Source organism: Prionailurus viverrinus, chromosome B4, assembly GCF_022837055.1.
Source record: "Prionailurus viverrinus isolate Anna chromosome B4, UM_Priviv_1.0, whole genome shotgun sequence".
In the NCBI taxonomy this organism is placed as follows: domain Eukaryota; kingdom Metazoa; phylum Chordata; class Mammalia; order Carnivora; family Felidae; genus Prionailurus; species Prionailurus viverrinus.
In genome coordinates this window covers 48,715,110-48,736,658 of record NC_062567.1, presented here as the reverse complement: position 1 = coordinate 48,736,658, position 21,549 = coordinate 48,715,110, and the positions used below count along the sequence as shown (strand labels likewise).

At 35.3% G+C, this 21,549-nt stretch overlaps 1 protein-coding gene and 1 long non-coding RNA gene across 7 annotated transcripts in view; one reads left to right on the top strand and one right to left on the bottom strand.

Annotated features, from left to right (window-relative positions):
• PIK3C2G (phosphatidylinositol-4-phosphate 3-kinase catalytic subunit type 2 gamma) overlaps window positions 1-21,549 on the bottom strand; it is a 355,118-nt gene that overhangs the window by 89,995 nt on the left and 243,574 nt on the right. For all 6 annotated transcript variants that reach the window (XR_007154196.1, XM_047868249.1, XM_047868251.1 and 3 more), the window contains one exon: window positions 6,035-6,191. Coding sequence is in view for 5 of the 6 variants with exons in the window: in XM_047868249.1 (XP_047724205.1) it covers window positions 6,035-6,191 (157 nt within the window). In the remaining variant the exon portion in view is untranslated. The remainder of the gene's footprint in view (window positions 1-6,034; window positions 6,192-21,549) is intronic.
• LOC125171122 (uncharacterized) overlaps window positions 516-21,549 on the top strand; it is a 38,968-nt gene continuing 17,934 nt past the window's right edge. Inside the window, exons 1-2 of the long non-coding RNA XR_007154198.1 lie at window positions 516-643; window positions 3,394-3,493. This is a non-coding gene — a long non-coding RNA (uncharacterized LOC125171122). The remainder of the gene's footprint in view (window positions 644-3,393; window positions 3,494-21,549) is intronic.

Sequence of the window (21,549 nt, the reverse complement as noted above, 5' to 3'; positions counted from 1 at the left end):
ATACTCTAAGAACACAATTTTCCCTATTTAAGTGGTGATTACATTTATTAAAGATTATTGAAGCAATGCAGTAATTAAAGATAAAACTGTACAAAGGCTCAGATATTTTTCTGGCAGCCTTTGGAAAAGTACTGTGTTTATATTATAGTGTAGACTGAAGAGATAATACTCTTTTTAGTTATAGGCAAAAAGAAAGAAAAATTTTTTTGAGAAAAAGTAGATCTTTCTGAAATAAATTTAAACTTTGAAAAAGAAGAAGGAGGAAGACCAGGAGGTGGAGAAGGAGGAGAATGTCAACAGTACCTCTATGACTAAGATAAATTATTTCCTGCTCTGGAATAGAGGCACTCTTACAGTAGTGGGAAGTTAAGAACAATGCTGCTAATTCTAAAAATGTAAAGGAAACAGTGAGAATATGGTTATGAAGGATGGGTAAATTTATGATTGACTTGAAGTTCAAGTGAGAAAAAAATGGATTTGAAACTGTTCTTTCCTACTGTCCCCACCCAGGCAGAGGGAACAGCATGTATAGATGTACCAAGGAGCGCAAGATGTCTTTCATTATTTCACAAAAAGAACTCCAGGAGAGCATCTGTAACATAAGATATCCTGTGGGTAGGTGACAAGAGATGGGCCTGAAAAGGTAAGTAGGGTAGGAACTTTTAGCTATATAAAAGTTTTGTACTTTATCCTAGAGGCAAAAGGAAGCTCTTTTAGTGTTTTTAAATGGGCACTAAATAATTGAATTGTGTTTTTAAAAGATCATTGTGGTTATTTGTGGAAAATGGATAAAAGTGAGGCCAAATAAGAGACTGGACTAGGAGAATGTTTATGAATAAAGAATAAAGTTATTGGATTTTAAATATATTTAGGAAGTAGAGTTGAGAAAACTGGGTGATTAATTGGATAAATTTGAAGGGCTGGGTGGGATCTAAAGTATATAGCTGTAAATATAGATTTGGGAATCGTTAACATATAGATAGTAATTGAAACCTCGAAATGGATCAGGTAGTCCTGGAAAGTTGTTAACTGCTTCTCGTTATGGATGATCTAAACTCATAATATCTAAATTTGAGCAAATTCTCTTCTTCCATAAACTCTTCCTCCTTTTTCCTCTCCATCTCCAGTGCAACCATTGTCCAACTAAGAAGAAATTCATATCTTCTTTGATTCCCTCTTCTGATTCCCAATGCCAGTAACATAATTCTATAAAAACCACCTCAATGGTCTCTTGTATTCATTCTCCTTTACATTGCAATTATTGTCTTAGTTCAGCTCCTCATTTTCATTTGCTTAGATAACTTTTCCTACTTCTCCAATCTCTCTGTCTCTAATTACATAGCTTCTGAGTTGTCAGTTCAAAATCAAAGCTAGATGATGGTACTGTCTTCATCAAAAGCAAAGAAACTTCCAGGTTCTCAGGTGTCTGTATATCAAAGTCCAAAATCCTCATTCTGATCATAAATGTCTTTTGTAATCTAACTGTGATCTGTCACTTCATCTATTGTCTATATAGGTCTCACTGTGTACTACAGACTAAGTACATTTGATTACCTCTATTTCCAACGCATGTCACGCCCATGTTCGTTGAGCTCCCACACATACTTATAGTTTTCTCTCAGCTGGAATTCCCTTCCTATCCCTCCTTACCTATTGAAATTCTTTTTGAATGCTTAAATATTTTTTTTTACCTTGAAACACCAGATTGTCTTGATAAGATTTAATTACTGCTTTTTTTGTACAGCAATCGTATCTTGGTCGCACCTCTTTCAAGTGCTTATTGCTGCCTTACTTTTACTATGTTTGGTTCACACATATGTTTGTCATATTTGATTTTAAGATCTTTGAGGACAGGAACTGAGTTTTTATTTGATATTAAATTGTTTATATCACCAAACATGGTACCTTGCAAATGGAACTTAATGAATGTCTGTGAAATAATGCATGCATGCAGGAATGTGTGAATGAATGAATGAATGAATGAATGAATGAAAGAAAAAATGCCTAGCTTTGTCGGGCACTGGAAGCCTGTAACTAGTAAGTTCAACCCCAACTACTAAACTTAAAATCAACTATAGAGAGGTATATTCTCAGGAGCAACTAAAGTGTAGAGTAGGCTTTATCTTTTCAGTTCTGTAATTATAGTTCTGGACACATTTGTGTACTTATTGAGACAGTTTCCCCTTTATTAGACTTATGATTCTCTACTTGCTAACAGCTTTCTTCCCTAGATCTGAATTGCTTTCTGGTTTCTCTAGATACTCAGAATTCACACCTGCTTGCTTGGAACTCTGTCAAACATTTTCTTGGGAAGTATACCCTATACTTAATCCTTCTTCTCCACCCCCCACCCTGGCCCCCTCATTATGCACCAACATCCAAGTGCAGATGGCTTCAAAGTAGATGAACTCAGCTTTCTCCTTGATATGTGGCTAATTAAAGGTAACAAGAGCAAATTTTGCCCTTGTTGTGTGCTCTGTTCCCCAGAGAGGCGGCTTTGAGTATTGTGACTCTGCCACTGGAGTAAGGATGACCTCATACCCGGGTCCACTTAGGCATGTCTGTTCTCTGACCCACAGAGATGCGGTTCAAGTACCTCTTAGCCTAGATTATATGGGCAATAACTTTAATTGGGGCAATAGGAAAGGGAAAGGGTGGCTAGGCTAGTATAGGTAATGAGCAGATACAGGTGATAAACAGATAAATTCCTTTTTAAAGGACAGAAACACTTTTAAATTTTCTACTTTTATTCTCCAAGTCCAAATCTATTTTGATAGTTATGCTTAGGGAAGCAGACACTCTTTGCCACCTCATAGAGCAGTTAGAAAGATTTCTTCTGGGAAATATCTGGTATAATAATGGGTGTGATAAACATTTTAAACTGGGTGAATGGTCCCTATGTTCTTTGGGAGCCTTCCATAATAGCTGATATTGATTTTTTTAATGAGAGAAAAGCTGATGAAATACAGGCTTTTATGTTAGTGACTTCAGCCAGCAACACTCTTGGGTCTCCTACAGATGTTTTGCTTTTAAGCAAGATGGGAATTTCATGGATTATTTTTTTCCCTGATTTTCCCAGGAGCAAATAAAAAGGACTGTGGATATCTGGAAACATGCTGCTCTCAACAAGGGATGAGCCATTAACTCCATAGTAGACTTACCAGACACTTGTGGCTCATAATCCTGGATACTGACCATTCACAGAAGATAGAATTTATGACCCATGTCAATTATTTCTCAAGTTGTAACTGGGTCATGGAGCAGTAGATTTAGTTCTTTTAAAAGAAGTTAATACAATAAGAGTCAGTTTGAGAGAGAATTGAGGGAAATATTGAGTACCCACATGGGCAGAAAATACTCTTTCATGAATTTAAATTTGTTTTTATTTTATAGGAAGCTATGCCAGAGAAAGTGTGGTCCTGAAACCTTACTGATGCTTTGATTATCTACAGAATCCCATAAGAAAGAAACCTCGAAAGCAGAGAATGAAGAGGTAAATGACCAGAAACAGAAGTAATATACTGCTGTTTCATATGTATTCATTGTTCTAATTGGTCCACATTGCTTCTGTCTGTTGTAATTTCTGTGAGAGTTTAAATCTAAGATTATTTGCCTAATCTGAATTAGGGCTCTGTATTGCCAAAATTTCCTTCTTAGCCTAAAAGTCAAGACCTGGAAGATTAAAACATACGAAGATTGTTTGGATATACTTTGTAACAGAAATCTTCAATATTTGATTTTAATACTATTTTATGAAAAATTGCTTCAGTACTTGACTCAAACATCATTTATCTCCTTCTTTTAAATGAAATAACATTACATAAGCTCTTTAATAATTATTTTATATATTATGACACATGTGCTAAAAGTTTTCTTTTCAGGTAGGTAGATAAGTTTATTAAGTAAGAGGAAAAAGTCCACCAATAGCCTTCTCAATTTTTCCAAAAGGCTGTCCTCTCACATTATTTTAACATGCTTACTTTTGTTATTCAGCATAATTTTAGTATCACCTGAGAAATAGCATAATCTATATTTTGTGCTTTTCTATTTTGTGTTTATTTTTAAAATGTCTGTTGCTGGTTCAAGTAGTTGTTAGAATATGGTACTTACTTGTGTGCAGTTATTTATAACATTATAGACATGTAGAAATGCTGGACACTTCATTTATTGTATACACAAATTTTATCTTCCTTATCATATTGAAAACCTTAAGGCTGACTGGGTCTTCTATGTAAATGCATCCTCAGTTTCTGGTATGTAGTAAGTACTCATGACCTCATGGATTCATGATTTGGAGCCAGTTAGAGCCCAAGAGAATATTAGAATGATATGACCTGGATTTTTACATGTAAATGGAGTCGAGGTCACAGAGTTAGTCCTTGTAGAGTTTCCTCTGTGGTATGAACACAGATTATGAACCATTAGCCATCTCATAATTGCAATATGGCCTAATAGAATTGGGAGTTAGAATGCAAATCTACCAATATGAATCACTGGCTATTATTGAAATAGCCAACTTGAAAATTCTAGACATGGGCAAAATTTATATATCTAGTTTACACAAAGAAACCAAAGTGTCCTTATGCATGAAAGACTATATGTTTATAATACTTTTTTAAATATCAATTTTTTAAGACAGAGTAAGGTACATATGTTGAAAGTTACAACAAGGATCCAATCAAGTCTTCATTGCAACAAGGTCAACATTTATTCAATACTACCCAATAGAACTTTTCTGCAATAATGGAAACGTTTTATATCTGTGTTGTCCCATATGGTATCACTAAGCCACATGTGGCTATTGAGCACTTGACATGTGGCTAGTGAGATTGAGGAGATGAATTTTAAAGTTTAGTCGATACTAATTAATTTAAATTTAAATAACCACATATGAGTAGGGGATATTATATTGGACAGTACTCTTTTGGATTAATAAAGATCTAGCATAATAAATTAATTGAACTCTACTATATGACAGGTACTATGCTGAGTGCTTTATATTAATGATCTAATGAGGTTATTATGAAATATAAATCAATTAGTACACATAAAGCACTTAGTATAATGGTCATGGAAAACATTCACTATTAGGTCATTTATTCATCAATCCTGCAAGGTAGACTCTATTATCTTCATTTAATAGATGAGGAAACATAATCTTATTGGAGTTAAGTAACAGCACCTAGTAGAATTATTGTCATCTGAAGGTTGTAAACCAGCTATTTGGGATTATTGTATTGACTCCAAGCACCATATTGATTTACCAAAGGTGTGCTTCTCTCCTACATTTTGCTGTAGTTACTAGTATATATGGGTGTGCCCAAAGGAATCACCTCCTCCTTCTCCCAGAAATAGTTCTGTCAGATTCCTTTTCTCTCTCCCTGTATATATAGTGTCCATCTCTTTAACAATGGACAGTGAAATGAAATTTTACACTTAAGTCACTTAATTTTACACTTAAATTTCACACTTAAGTCAACAGAGAGCATACAGGAGCATGACTCAGTAGACCCAATGTACACCACTAAATGTACTATTCTGTGGTTGAGTTGCTAGCTAGTTGTCTTATATTCTTGACCCCTAATTTCTTAATCTGAAAAATAGGCAAATGATCAAAGGCAGAAATTGGGAGGGAAGCCAGGAAAAATCCTTGCTTGGTCTACATCATTAGGTTGTTATAATGTGTAAATGAGATAGTACTTTTTAAAGTACTTTTGAAAAATCCTAAAGCATAATAACAACTGATATAATACTCTAAACTACTGTCCTTAATCTTTACTCAAAATATACTGAGATAACCCATGAATACATCAATATTATTGTGAATAGAAATGTTTGAGACAATAACTGTGAATTAATGTAATGAATTATTAAGAAATGTGTTTATAAGCTGTACAGTGGTACTTTTAGTTTGCTCATTCCTTTCTCATTTGAATAGCTCTTTGGGGAAATCCAAGCCATTAGCAAAAATAGACTACTGGAAGAGAGACATATATGAAGCTTATTATTTTTGTTGTTTCCTCAAGGGACTTACCATTTCTAGCAGGTTCAAGAGCAGTCGACTGTGCCTTCTGACAATATTATAAGCTCGACAGCAAAGCTCCACAAAATCTTGGAAATGCTGTGGGTTTTTCCCACCTTCTGTAATAAAGTACTCCATCTCTGAAGTAAAAATAAAAGGTGCTCGGTCCCTACAAACAAAAACGAATAGCAACCATAAGTAGGAAGAGAAGTGGTGTGTAGAGTTCAATTAGGCATTTACAACAACTTATTTTCATTTGATTTTTTTTTTTTTTTTTGTATTTTCTATCTACTCTAAGGAATGGGACTATCTCCTTTATGGAGTAGCTGAAGAAACTTGCTTATTATGGGCTTTGAATAGCCTAGCTGGGCTGCAACAGAGAAGGAAGAACATCGATCTATATATCAAATATTTAATTCCAAGTTATATTTGATGGAAATATTATCCATTAAAAGTTATTGTAAGACCAATTAATAATGAAAGTGATTTTACAGAAAATATATTCCTAAATTAAAAATAAATAAGACAGATCATGTATTTGACTTCATGGTTTTGTTATTTAAGTTTTCTCTTTTCTTTTCTTCTTTTCTTTTCTTTTTTCTTTTTTTCCTTAGAAGATATTGACTATTTAAGGGAAAAATTTTCAGGTAATGACAAATTCTTCCAGAAGGCAATCTGAGGGAAAAAAAAATGTTACCAATTCACTGTTGTATGCTTAGTAAGGGAAAAAAAAGAGTCAGCTGTATTTTATTTCACACTAGGTCAAATAAAAATACAGATCAGAAAGGAGGAAATATGTACAAACCATGTTGATATGTATATAATATCACCCCCTGTAGTTCTCAAGGTTGAAAAACAGGAAAACAGAAGACCAGAAAGATGATCCTGTTTTCTCTATTTTTGCCATTTTTCTCATTTTATTTGAGACATAAAGAGACCTAAGGTGAAGCATTAGCATATCTAAGAGATTAGCAAAGAAAGGATTGGAAACACTTTTCTGTGATGTGAAGAACAACGATGAGACAAAGAATTTTGATACTGATTTGACCTACGGTCCTCTAGAAACGTTTGAGATAGGAGTACAGTTTTGATTAAAACATTGTTTTAAAAGTAAAGACATTTTTATTTTATTTATTTAAAAAAATTTTTTTAACGTTTATTTATTTTTGAGACAGAGAGAGACAGAACATGAACGGGGGAGGATCAGAGAGAGGGAGACACAGAATCTGAAACAGGCTCCAGTCTCTGAGCTGTAAGCACAGAGCCCGATGTGGGGCTCGAACTCACGGACTGCGAGATCATGACCTGAGCCGAAGTCGGCCGCTTAGCCGACTGAGCCACCCAGGCGCCCCAGTAAAGACATTTTTAAATAAATTCAAATAAAACATACTTTAAGATTTCAGCCTGGCAACCTAGATATAATTAAGGTTAGTCTAAGCAATAACTGAAAAAAATCAAGGACTATTGAGAAAGCTTCTTTTTTTAAAATAAAGAATGATTATGTTCTTTATTGTTGCTATGCTTAGCATTTAAATAAATATATAACAGAGTGGAAAATTTTGCTAATCTGATTTAGGCTTCTCAGAAGTGTGGCTATTTAAATCAGAAAGCTATAACCTAGGCATTTTGTAGGTGACGTGGAGAAGCAGTATCTAATCACAGGCAAAGTATTTTAAGGAAAATAATCTACCTCTATTTGGCTATGGTTATTTTATTTTATTTTATTTTATTTATTTTATTTTGTTATTTATTATTTATTTATTTATTTATTTATTTATTTATTTATGATCCATACTACCACTGAATATCTGACTGAGAGGCTGGTGTAACAATATCTCTACTTAACTTTATATTCATTCATTCATTCATTCATTCATTCAACAAAATTTATCAAGCACCTAGATACTGAGGAATGTGTCTTAAGAATCAAGTCCAAATTTAAAAATTTCTGCTTAAAATCCTTTTATTTTTGGCTGTCATTGACTTATCCAATGTATATGCTATAAGTATACTTTACAGCTCTTTATTTTAGTCAAGCTGGAAGCAGAGCTATTGAAAACAGGAGTTATACCACGGGTTCTAATCCTGGACCTGTTATATCTCAATTTCCTCATCTCTGAGATGCATAGATAATACTGAGCTCTTAGAATTACTGTGAAGATTAACTGAAAACGTGTACACACTGCCTGATACACAGAGAGTTCTACATGCTTATGAATTGCTATGGTTAGAAGCTCTATGCAGAGGAAACAGATTGCAGGTTTTCAATCATATTCTAGCATTTACTAGTTCTGTGGCCCTGAGCAAGTTATTTGTACTTTCCATGCCTAATTTCCTCCTCTGTAAAACAGAGACAAGGGCACTTGACTCCTGTGACTTTTGAGAGGATTAAATGGGTTACAGCATGTAAAAGTTTTAGGACACAGTCTGGCACATAGTAAGCACTGAACAAATGTTATATACTATTTTTAGTCCTCAAACTAATAACATGTGTTCTCAGAGCTAAATCTTTTCATAATTAAATCTCTCTTTCTCTTCAAAAATGCCATCATTTTAGGGCATCTGGGTGGGTCAGTCAGTTGAGCTTCTAACTCTTGATTTTGGCTCAGGTCATGATACCAGGGTCATTGTATGGAGCCCCACATCAGGCTCCATGATAACTGTAGAGCCTGCTTGAGATTCTTTTCTTCTCTCTCTCTCTCTCTCTGTCTCTCTCTCCTCTGCCCCTCTCCCCCACTCATGCTCTCTCTTTTAAATTAAAAAAAAAAATGCTACCAGTAAAATTCCAGGCTTCCTTCAAGGTTTGATTTGTTCCCAGATCCTCCATATAACCTTTTTGCGTAAGCCCTTAAGTGGACCTTTGAATTTGGTAGCACTTTTTATATGTCGCTCACACATGTAGTCATCACTATCGTTAACATTTTAGTAGCATCTTAGCAATATCCCAGACTTCCATAATCGGAAAAAAAATTTTTATATATAAAAATTTTCCAAATTTTTCATACTCTCTATACTATATTTACTATATTGAATGGAACTCTTGAAATAACTTCAAGAGAGTCAATTTTACAACTTCCTGAAATTTTCTTTTCTAATGTGATAGATATGCTTTCTTCTTCCATATGCTTGACCAAATGGATTTCCCTTGGAAAGTTGTTGTAATTATGCTCAAGTTCATGTGATGACACATTTCCTCCTTCCATGGTAACCACCATTATGAGTCAGATGAAGAAACACCATAGCAGAAAATCAAATACACAAAAGAAGCATATCTAGGTTAGAGAAAATATAAACTAATAATAATATTGAAGGACCCAATTTTAGCTGTGTTTAAATATTATCATAATCTAAATTTTCCATGGGTCCCCAAAATAAAATGTTACATTTTTTCTATATGATTTGCATGAGTCACTGCTGAGCAATTTTTAAAATAATGTAGACTAAAATTTTTTTGTAAATGGAAAGAAGTTGAACATGTGAAACAGAATCCTATCACATCCCTATAAGCCGTAAAAATCGTAGCTGGGATGTGCTTTATCAATTCCCTCAAATGTGAACCTAATCCCAGGTCACAGAATTAATGTATTGGAGCCTATGTCTGAAGTTTAAGCGATACTTATAAATTTGAGATATAAATTGGTTATGGCATGAGAGAAGGTTGAAAACTATTTGATCTCCTAGAGTCCATACTGATATTACATTCTGAATCATATGCTGAAAATCTGTCACTTGTAGCTGGACAAATTTACCAAGAAATTTCTTGGTTTCTATTTCCCTAATAGTGGTTTTACCATTATTTGCCTAAATCCTATCTGTTCTTGCTTCTGTACCTTTTACTTGTATTTTTTCCTGCTTCTGGCCATGTTTCTCTCTCTCTCTCTGTGTCGCACCTGATGCTCTATTTTTTTTTTTCTAATAATTCTTCTCTAATTTACCGATCCCTCACTGGTTTCTCTCTTACTTTGCCTTTTCTTTTAACTTGGCTCTAAAGCTAATATATTTCATTCTTTTTAGTCTTTAGTAGTCTTATGATTTTTTCTCCCAAATAATCTGTGTGATTATCAAGAGGAGAGGCATTATTTTATCCTTCCTTTCTATATTCTTAATGTCTCAAACAATATTTTGATGATATTCTGCAATGGATGCAACAGTAAATATACTTAGTTCACACGGTTAAAAACTTGTGATAATTTAACATTTATGTGGGAAGGCTGTATGAACAATCTTATTGGTTACAATTCTGTCATTTTGTTGTCCAAGTTAATCTTTTTATTAACTTATAATCAGTCCTTCTCTGAAAGTATTATTCTGTAAAACTGCAGGAATATTTTATACATTTCCCAATATACATGAGAAGTGAGTAGTGCTTTACAAATGTATATAGACTTGAGAATTTTAAGGATATTTCTATTATAAACAAATACTAATTATTAGGGAGATAAATTATTTCCCATATCAATGGTTAATAATTTGCTGTTTATAATTACTTATGCACAGACTTCCCCTTTAATCATTCTGTAGATGTGATCTCCTTGTATAAAGTCACTAGAATACTAAGATCATCATCATTAAACATTTACACATTTTTATTTTACTGAGGGTACATAAGCTTTTAGGATATGTCTCTCCACTGGGTAACTAGGGAGGCATGCACCCAAACAAAATGTTAGAGTACTATAGTTATTTATCAACAAATATTTATTGAGCATCTATAATAGATGTGTATAAGGCTTATAGGTGATGTCACATATTTTAAAAATCAATATCCTAGAAGCAATACAAATGTATTAATAATAATGATAGTGTTTTGAAAAGGTCCCTCCAGCTGTAATATGGAGAAGAATTTGGGAGAGGGAGAGTATGTGAGTAGATCAGACAAGATATTTTGCAGAAGATTTTGTTTAGATATGAGTGTAGCTCAGATTAGGTTTGTGGCTTGCAAATACAGAGAAGTGGGAAGACAAAAAATATTTTGAATCAAAAATCAAGAGGACTTCATATGGTTCAAAATGAGAAGCGTGTTAGGAACAGATTTAAATTTTTGGCTTGTGTATCAGGAAAACTAAAGTGCGACATTCCGAGTGGGTTCAGTTTTGAACAAGCTATGTTTGAGGTGCCTTTGAGATATACAGGAGTAGATGACATTGAGGTATTGCGATACTTATTTCCAGACCATAGAGAAAAGATCTAGGTTGGAAGTAAAATTTCGTGTGTCAGATTTCCACTTCGACTGCATCAGGACCTCAGGACTCAAGAAACAACATGGTGGGGAATTCTCTGGAGGTTTTTTGTTTTTTTTTTTTTCCCCACATATATTCCAAACATAGACCTCAAGAAGCTGGCAATCGTGAAATGCCAGTGGGTGCAGACAAAAAAATTGCCAAGAAAAGCCTGCTCTTTCTAGCCAAGGGCCCAGGAAAGGGATAGCTGAACAAGGCAGAAAATTAAGTTTAGACAGTAACCATGCTACTCCAACCAAATACTGCGGAAAAGAAAAAAAAAAAATGACTCCACTCCCCAATGACACCAGTGAAGGCTTCAAAGAGAGCCTAAAATTCCATTCTCACCAAGCTGTAATGAGGGACATCAATTGTTGTCTCTGTGATATCAAGACCATTGAATAAGAAATTGGTATTGGTGGAAGGGAAGACATATAGATCATTTGAATAGGATACATAACAGAAAGAAACTTACACAAATATGCCCAACTGATTTTTGATGAAGGTTCAAAAGCAATCCAATAGAGAAAAGATACAGGCTTTTGATCCCATGATACTGGAGCAAATGGACATTCATAAGCAAAAATAGAAACGTAGACCTAAACCTCATTCCTAATATAAAAGTTAACTTTAAATGGATTACAGAATTAAATATAAAATGCAAAACTACAAAACTTTTAGAAAAAGACATAGAAGAAAATCTTTGAGACCTAGTACTATGCAGAGAGGTTTTTAAGAAAATAAAAAGACAATTTATAGACTGGGAGACAATATTTGCAAACCACATAGCCAGCAGTAGACTTGTATCTGTAATCTACACAGAGTTCTCAAAATTTAACTATAAAAGAAAAACAATACAATTAGAAAATGGGCAAAAGACAGACAATAGAAGATGATATGCAGATGGTAAATTAGCACATGAAGGAAAGTTCAACATCATTAGATATTAGGTGAATGCAAATTAAAACCACAATGAAATATCACTGCATACCTATCAGAATGGCTAAAATAAAAAGTTAATGACAATTAACTTGCCAAATGTTGGCAAAGAAATGGAGAAACTGGATCACTCATACATTGATGGTGGAGATGGAAAATGGTACAGCTACTCTGGAAGACCACTTGGCAGTTTCTTAAACAACAAGAACAACATCATGCAACTACCATACAACTCAGAAATTATACTATACTTTTGAAAATTTGTCTCAGAGAAATGGATATCTATATTCACACAGAAGCCTGTACACAACTGTGAAGAGCAACTTTATTTGTAATACTTAGAAATTGGACATAATCCAGATGTCCTTCAGTGGGTGAATAATTAAACAAACTGTAGTTTATCCATACTATGGACTATTATTTGTCAATAATAAGAACAAATTATTGATATACAGAACAGCTTGGGTGACTCTCCAGTGAAAAAAGCCAACCCCAAAAGGTTACAGACTGTATGATTACATTTATATAATATTCTTGAAATGACAAAATGATAGAAATGGAGAATAAAATTAATGGAGGGAGACAAGGGTGAGAGGAAAGTGGATATGACCATAAAAGGGCAACAAAGGATACTAGATGTCTTGAAACTCTTTTTCATCTGAACTATATCAATATCAACATCCTGGTTATGATATTGTACTATGATTTTATAAGTTGTTACTGTTGGGGAAACTGGCAAAGGGTACATGGGATTTCTTTGTATTATTTCTTACAACTGCACGTGAATCTACAATTATCTCAAAGTAAAATGTTTAATTACAATTTGTATGAGTCATCTGGCTATTGATATTTTTTTTTTAATTTTTTTTTCAACGTTTATTTATTTTTTTTGGGACAGAGAGAGACAGAGCATGAACGGGGGAGGGGCAGAGAGAGAGGGAGACACAGAATCGGAAACAGGCTCCAGGCTCTGAGCCATCAGCCCAGAGCCTGACGCGGGGCTCGAACTCACGGACCGCGAGATCGTGACCTGGCTGAAGTCGGACACTTAACCGACTGCGCCACCCAGGCGCCCCTGGCTATTGATATTGATTGGTAGGAGCCTTGGGTGTGGCTGATACCAGTTTGGTGGAGACTGTAGAGGGAGAATAGAAGAGGGAAAAGAATGGGTTTTGTGGAATTCAACATTTAGTGGCATGGTAAAAGAGAACCTCTTGCACTGGATACTGAGAGGGGAAGAAAAACCAGACAGTGAGGATCCATTCCAGAGGGTAAGCTGAAAGTTATTTTGAGGAAGGAGAAGTCAACACCATTGAAATTTGCTGATCAATCAGGTAAAATGAGGAATAAATACTGTTCAATTAAACACTATACAGGTCATTGTGAGTCTTATGTAATAAAGAAGAAAGTCAGTTTGAGGTGGTTATGAAAGGTATGGGAAAGATGTCAAGAATTTAGACAACTCCTTCAGGAAGTTTAAGTGGCATGGAAACTGGGCATTTGAGGCAAGGTCACTTAAACTTTGAAGAGACAAGGATATTCAAAAGGATTATTTAAGAGGGAGAGGATAAATATGTAAGACAAAATGAATTATTGATAGCATAATGTTTGTTAGAAGGTGGGAGGGAAATGGCTGCAAAGCACAGATGGAGGGATTGGCTTTAGAAGGGAAAAACAAATCTAGTATAACAAGAAGGAAGAAGTTTATGCAACTGAGATGTAATTAGGTTTGTTAGTTTTGAATTGAGTAGAAAAGCAGTCTCTATTACTGTTTCTATTGTCTCAATAAAATAGGAGTTCTGGCCCTCTATCTAAAGTAGGGAGTAGGGAATAAGGGTTAGGAGAGATCTGAGGTTTATTCTTCAAGAATAAAGTACAAATCAATGTGGAGCAGGAAATAGTTATATGGCTACAGAGTGTTGTTGGATTTCTGGGGTGTGAGGACAGCGTATTTGAAAATGAAGACAACCTGGGAAGGAGGTTGAGCTCCCGAAGTTGACTCAGTAGGTTGAGCATCTGGCTCTTGGTTTCAGCTCAGGCCACGATCTCATGGTTCATGAGTTCAAACCCCTCATCAGTCTCTGTGCTGATGGTATGGAGCCTGCTTGGAATTCTCTCTCTCTCTCTCTCTCTCTCTCTCTCTCTGTTCCTCTCTCCACTCATGCTCTTTCTCTTTTTCTCTCTCAAAAGAGATAAATAAAAACTTAAAAAAAATTATTTTGAAAATGGAGACGTTCGCCCTGTAGTGTTGATGGTTTCTTACAGCGCTTGGCTACCATGGTGTAGCACAGAGAAAGATGAGTGAGTTATGGCACATGTTTATCATCTGCTTTCACACTTTTATTCACAATACTCTACTCTTAAATACAGGCTTTTTGCTCCTTTTCCCCCACTAATTTAAGTCTTACCCTTTCTTCAAAGTCCTGCTCATATTACACTTCCTCTTGAAATCTTCCCAATATCACTAGCCCTCACAATGGAGACTGATCTATTCTGAAATATATTTTTAAGGAAATGGACCACGCATCCTAATTGTAACGGATGCATTCTGAAATAGCTGAAGTGTTATATCCTTAAAATGAGTGGCCATTTATTGTTTTATTTCTTAAATGTGTACATACTTTAAAAAGAATGATGTTTGATTTTAAAGTATTAAACACATAAGCTATTTAAGGACACCGTAATTCACAGGAGCAACTTCCTCAAATGTGAATTATATACTCTAGATGCTACCACTGGGCTTCATCCCAGCTGTTCAGGGTGGTCTTTGGCCATCCTAAGTTCCATAAAACAGTCCCTGGTGGGCTCTGAAATTAGAGTCACATTCCATAAACTTTAGACTTCTCTTAGCTATTCCTATTAGTTTTTTTTTAAATGTAAGAGAAAAAAAAATTTTTAAATGTAAGAAAAAGAAATGAGAATGAAAAATTGTGCCTGCCTTTTTACCCATAAGAGAGCACACTGCCCATAGATGGGAGAGTGGTGCTGCTACTTGGTCTTAGTTTGTGAGTGCCTCTCACAGTGCACTCATCTTGCAGTATATTTGATTGAAATTGTTAAAGATATGGATTTAATATATATCATGGTCATAAATGCACGATAACTCTGTCATCTGTTACTAACTAAAGAAGCAGCCACCTGTCCCAATGATGGACAGAAAACAGAGCATGCTGGGATTATTGAGAAATGTGATTATCAGTTGCCTACATGGCATTTTCCCAAGGCTCCTACCACCTACTGTCTATGATTTTGGACAAGGTATAACAACTAAGACTTCTCTCTGTCTTAGTTCTTGACTTGTAAATTAGAGAAAATAACAGCAACTACTTCAAAGAGTTCCTGTGAGGATTAATTAGCTAATGCATGCCAACTATTTACGAGGCTTTCAAGGGTAATTTTGACTATTTCCTTTATTTTTTTTTTTTATTTTTTTTTTTTTTTCAAAGTTTATTTATTTTTGGGACAGAGAGAGACAGAGCATGAACGGGGGAGGGGCAGAGAGAGAGGGAGACACAGAATCGGAAACAGGCTCCAGGCTCTGAGCCATCAGCCCAGAGCCTGACGCGGGGCTCGAACTCCCGGACCGCGAGATCGTGACCTGGCTGAAGTCGGACGCTCAACCGACTGCGCCACCCAGGCGCCCCTTGACTATTTCCTTTAGAATCTAATTCCCCATACCACATGATGCAGCATTACACTAAGGGTGCTTACTTTATGCCACTTCCAGTGATGATCCACAGCAATTTGAGAAGACGTATCTGTTTCACTATTGGTAATATTGGATATGGAGAGTGAAATGGAAAGATAGAGAACTTTATGAAGGATTCATGACAGTAGAATCTGTCTGCTGGGCTCCGTGAACATATATATTTCTTCTTTTGTTGTATAGTTCATCTAGTATTTACTTGAGCAACTGATAATGTCAATAAATGGACATTTATAAATTTTAGTCCCATACTTTAGATTCCAGTGTTTGAATATGTATTTGTACCCTGAATTGAAATGTGGGACTCAATAATGAGGTACATTTTATTATTGTTATTATTATTACTACTACTACTATGTTCATGATTTTCAGGTGGTTTTATCCCACATTAAAATATATTGTTTCAGAGATTTAAAAAGTTGCAGACTCCCATCATAGTGAATGGTGTCATTAGTATACAAATAAATAAATGCAGAGTACACTGGGGAATGTTTAAGCCTACCCTTTCCCTGATATCACAAATGACCTACATTTCAGAGAACACATTTTGCTGTCCAACAGAAAGAACACAAGTCTCTTGTCTAATATTATGAGTTAATTGAGAAGGCCAATTTGGAATCCCCACTGGATAGGATAGAACCTTGTATAATTAGACAACACAGGAAACCTCCTATGTGCAATACAGAGGAAACATAAGGGTATATATACTATTACAAAATGAACATTTAACGCCCTTGAGATCTCCAAGCTCTCAGCAATTATTAACTGAAGGGACTCTCACCAATAATCTGTTCAGTGTAAAATATGGTTTTTTTTTTCCACCTTGTCTAGCCTCTTGTAGATGCACTGTAGGGCCATAGTTAGATTCTGAGAAGTTCCTGATCTTAAACTGCTTAGTAACTTTAGATACTGACTCTGGAGTTCCTGTCAGGCTCAGATACACTATCTCTTATTTGAAAAGGGTAGTTAACATCCACCTCTTTAAAATGAGCAGTTCTAATTTCTTAAATCTGATATTTTGGGTGGGAGTTTATAGTAGGTCAGGATTTTGTGAGGAGAAGAAGAGACTGGTCAGTGTCTCTAAAATATAATATTCCCTCCCTTGAGTTTGAGTTCAAGAATAAGTGTACCGTTAGGCTTTGCATGGAATTCCAGTGTATTCTTGGAACAGGAGTTAGTCTACATATGAGGAAAAGTTGACCATTGCCATAATGCTTGGTTGAAACTGGATTGTGGAATCACATTTTAAATAGGGTTAGGTTAGAAAATCAAGTTGGATGTAAAAATCAAGAATAGTCCAAGTTACCTCTGGAAACATTTAAATCACCCATTAAGTTACCATATGCGTGATCAAAACTTATGAATCATGCTTGAAATAGATATTTTATCTCTAAGTTTAACACCATGCATGAGTTAAATTCTGCCAAAGGAGGAGGTACTGTTTCTTCAGTTGGACATCAGGTGAAGTTTTTTTAATAGGCTCATGTTTAGGAGACATTTGTAATCTTTATTTTTTAAAAAAATGTTTATTTATTTATTTTGAGACACACACACACACACACACACACACAGAATGAGCAGGGGAAGGGCAGAGGGAGAGAGAGAATCCCAAGCAGGTTCCACACTGTCAGCTCAGAGCCCAATGTGGGCCTTAATGTCACAAGTTGTGTGATCATGACCTGAGCCAAAATCAAGAGTCAGATGTCCAACGAACTAAGCCACCCAGGTGCCCCTGTAGCCTTTCTTTAAAAACTAGATTCATACCTAGTACTACAAGATGCTTATATTGACAGGCATGTTTAACTTAGACCTACTGAGGAAAGCATACATGTCTTCTGCATGCTTTGTTCACAGACCCACTGAATGCCAGAAGGCAGAATCCTCCCAGCATTTAAATTGTACTCTCTCTCCCTCTTCTTCCCCCTCATTTCCTTCCTTTTATTTCTCCTTTCTCATACTTCATCCTTTCTCAATCATCCCTCACTCTATTCATCTGAAAACTTACATGTCTCTCTTTGAAGAAAATTCATGTGTTTTTTTTTTTAATTAGAGGAACTGTTTTCCACTTATATTGGGAAGGAAGTAGATATAAAAAAGGTTACTCAGAAGAAACAAGGTGATAATATATAGTGTAATGATATGGGGAAGTAGGAGAAGAAAGAGAAACAATAGTATGGAGATGAGAATGACAGAACAAACTTCTTTTCTGGAAATAAGTCTATGTGAGAGTGCTTTGAACATCCAAGCACTGTTCAAATGTTAGGTGTAGTTTGTTTAGGGCTGGCTTTGCGGCTGGAGAAAGACTTTGTGCCATTTTTTTCAGTTATTTTATTGTAGAATACATATTACATAAAGTTTACCATCTCAACAATTTTTAAGTGTATAGTTCAGTGGTATTAAATATATTCATAATAGTGTGCAACCATCAAAAAAGCCATCCATCTCCACACTTATTTCATCTTTTTTTTTAATGCTTATTTATTTTTTAGAGAGAGAAAGAAACAGAGACAGAGCATGAACTGGGGAGGGGCAGAGAGAGAGGGAGACACAGAATCCAAAGCAGGCTCCAGGTTCTGAGCTGTCAGCACAGAGCCCGACGTGAGGCTTGAACTCAGGAACCGCGAGATCATGGCCTGAGCTGAAGCTGGGACTTGACTCACTGAGCCACCCAGGCGCCCCTTCTTTCATCTTTTAAAACTGAAACTCTATTCCCATTAAACAATGACTTCCCATTCCCCCATCCTCCCAGATGCTGGCTACCACTATTTTGCTTTTTCTATGATTCTGAGAACTCTAAGTGCCACACGTAACAATTTTGTCTTCAGAAAAATTGTATTTTCTCAGGTCAAGGGAGGTAAATTTTATGGCATTTTTGTAGTGATCCTTCAATCACCTAAGATTGAGCTTCTGCTAAGTGTCAGGAGATAGGTGTATATGATTCAAAGATGTCCTGCAGGCATTCACAGTTGGAGAGGTATTGGCAAGTGTGCTTTTGTTAGATAGTGAGGCCTGCTTTGAGGAAAAAGAATCACAATGTTTATTTAATAAACAAATGTGTGAATAACAGACCAATGAGACTCACCCAATTTCAGAGGACATTAAGACAGTAATTAAAGCATGTGGGAGATCATTAATGTCTATATAGCATTTGGATTACATGAATATTACATTAAACCAGAATGATTGGAGTAAAACAAAAAATCTTTTAATCTGCTAAGGGAAAATTTTTTCAAAGATGGTTTTAAATTGACAATATTTCGAATATAAACATACAATACTCAAATTAGAAATTAAACATAAAAAAATTTTACATCAGGGGTGCCTGGATGGTTCAGTTGGCTAAATGTCTGACTCTTGATTTCAGCTCAAGTCATGATCTCACGGTGGTGAAATCAAGCCCATGTGAGGATCCGTGCTCAGCACAGATTCCTCAGTCACCTTTTATTTGTAGAGGGCTACACCTTTCCAATTGCTCTCCATCCTTCATTTCTTGTTTCCTCACAATAATCCCATGAGGTAGGTAGGATAAAGAATACTATTATTCCTACTTTACAAATGGTGAAAATGTAGATCCAGAGACAGAGATTACCTGACCCAGACCCATGTACTGTCAGGGGCAGAGATGTCACTTAGACTAGAGGGCCTTGCTGATAAGACTGCCCTGCTCCTTGTCACTTCCACTTGCCTGCCTTTGATCCATCAAGCTGACAGCTCCCCCCAAACCCTCAAGTCCCAGATTCTCTCTCCCTCTTCTCCCCCTCTTATACACGCTCTCAATCTTTCTCTCAAAAAAGTTTTTTTTTTTAATCAGTGGTAACTAACTATTGAAGATCATGTCAAGATGATTGCAGATATAGGGAACGTTTATGACTAATATTGAGAGGAAAATTCTGAGATTAATTATATTTGGTGATTGATGACCTATTGGGACAAAACTTCAAAAGGGTATAAACCATGCTGTAATAAGACATATATAATATTTTGATTATCCTCATGTAAATATTTCAATAGGAAAATAAAAGTATTTTGTTTGTATGCTGGGATGATTTTTCGTCTGTTTTAAATGGATTTATGTCCTCTGGTATGCTGATATATATTTAATAACTAGCTAATTTATTTTAAGAGAAAAATAAAGCTCTCATTTATGACATTTGCCAATTGTCATGGTGTATACACTCTCACCATGGCTGATTTTAGGCTGCCAAAGTGATGTTTTTGAATATGGAGTTGAAAAGGAATACACAAAATAAGCTCTTGCCAGCTAGCATGAGCCCAGTCCAGCACACCTCTGTTTATGTATGAAATCATATCAGAAGTCAAGAATGATTTGGTGAAATACCTTACAACCTAATAAATCTGAAGAACAGTGCAAGGCAATCCAGTCTGTCAATCAACAAGCCTCAAAGTCAGAGAACTTAAAGGACTAATAGTTCAATTCATGAATTTTAAAGCGCATACTTTAAAAAAGTACCAAAATAAGATACATTATTTAAATATTTTTTTCTTTATTTAGAGAGTGAGTGAGCATCCACAAGTGAGAGAGGGGACACAGGGAGAGAGAGAGAGAGAGAGAGAGAGAGAGAGAGAATCTTAAGCAGGCTCCACGCTCAGGGCAGTGTCGGATTCAGGCTCAATCCCCCGACCCTGGGATCATGACCTAAGCCAAATCAGGAGTCTGACCCTTAAACAACTGAGCCACCTTTTAAATAATTTTAAACACAAAGAAACAATAATCACCTAGAGATTCAGTTTCACTTCTTGTCACTTCGTTTGGAATACTTGCATTACAGTTAATTACAACAAACATTTCTAGAGCTTTCACTGGATGCTAGGCATTCTTCCAAGCACTCTATATGTATCAGTTAATCTTCAAAAAAATCTGTTTTATAAAAAAACTAAATTGGAACGCAGAGAAGCCATTTGTTCAAGGTCACATCATTAGTACATTAATTAGCATGGGATTCAAAAAAACTCATACAGTCTATCTCTGGACTACCTGACGTTAACCACCACTCATACAATCCCTAAAATTAAAGACTTCATGCAAGTCTAGCATTACTGAAGTGAAAGACCATACAGGTTGTAACATATAGTTTTCAAAAAAAAGTATCAAATAATGAGTTAGAAGAGTAGTAAATATCACCAATAAAGGTTTTCCTTAGTTTCTCCTCCTCTGCAAAAGAGTCACTATCAAGAAATTATGGAGTTGAAATTTAGAGTTTGTTACAATAATATCTTTTATTTAATGAAAAAATTGCTATATAGAAATTGTTACAGGGGAACTTTGAAAAATTGTGGATGCATAACTTGTTAACCACTTTAATTTGAATTTTTGTGAGATAAAATAAATAAAGAAGATAATAATTAAGCAATATTTCAAAAGAAAAACCAATTGGCTTCAGAAAGTTGATGAAATTCTTCATTGTTTATATTGTGAGGATTAGCCAAATTTTCCCCAGAATCATTAAAGAATGCTAGGGCTGAATTGCCCTGTGATTTAATCCATTGGTGAATATCCTCTTTATCTAATCTAATAATTAAAACCAATAATGAAGGATTGTTTGTTTATACACAGGATGTGAAATCCTTCATATTTATAACTGAGAAGTGCGTTCTTTTTTCTTTCTTCAAAGTTAGAAAGTCTACAGGAGCCTCTAATTTGG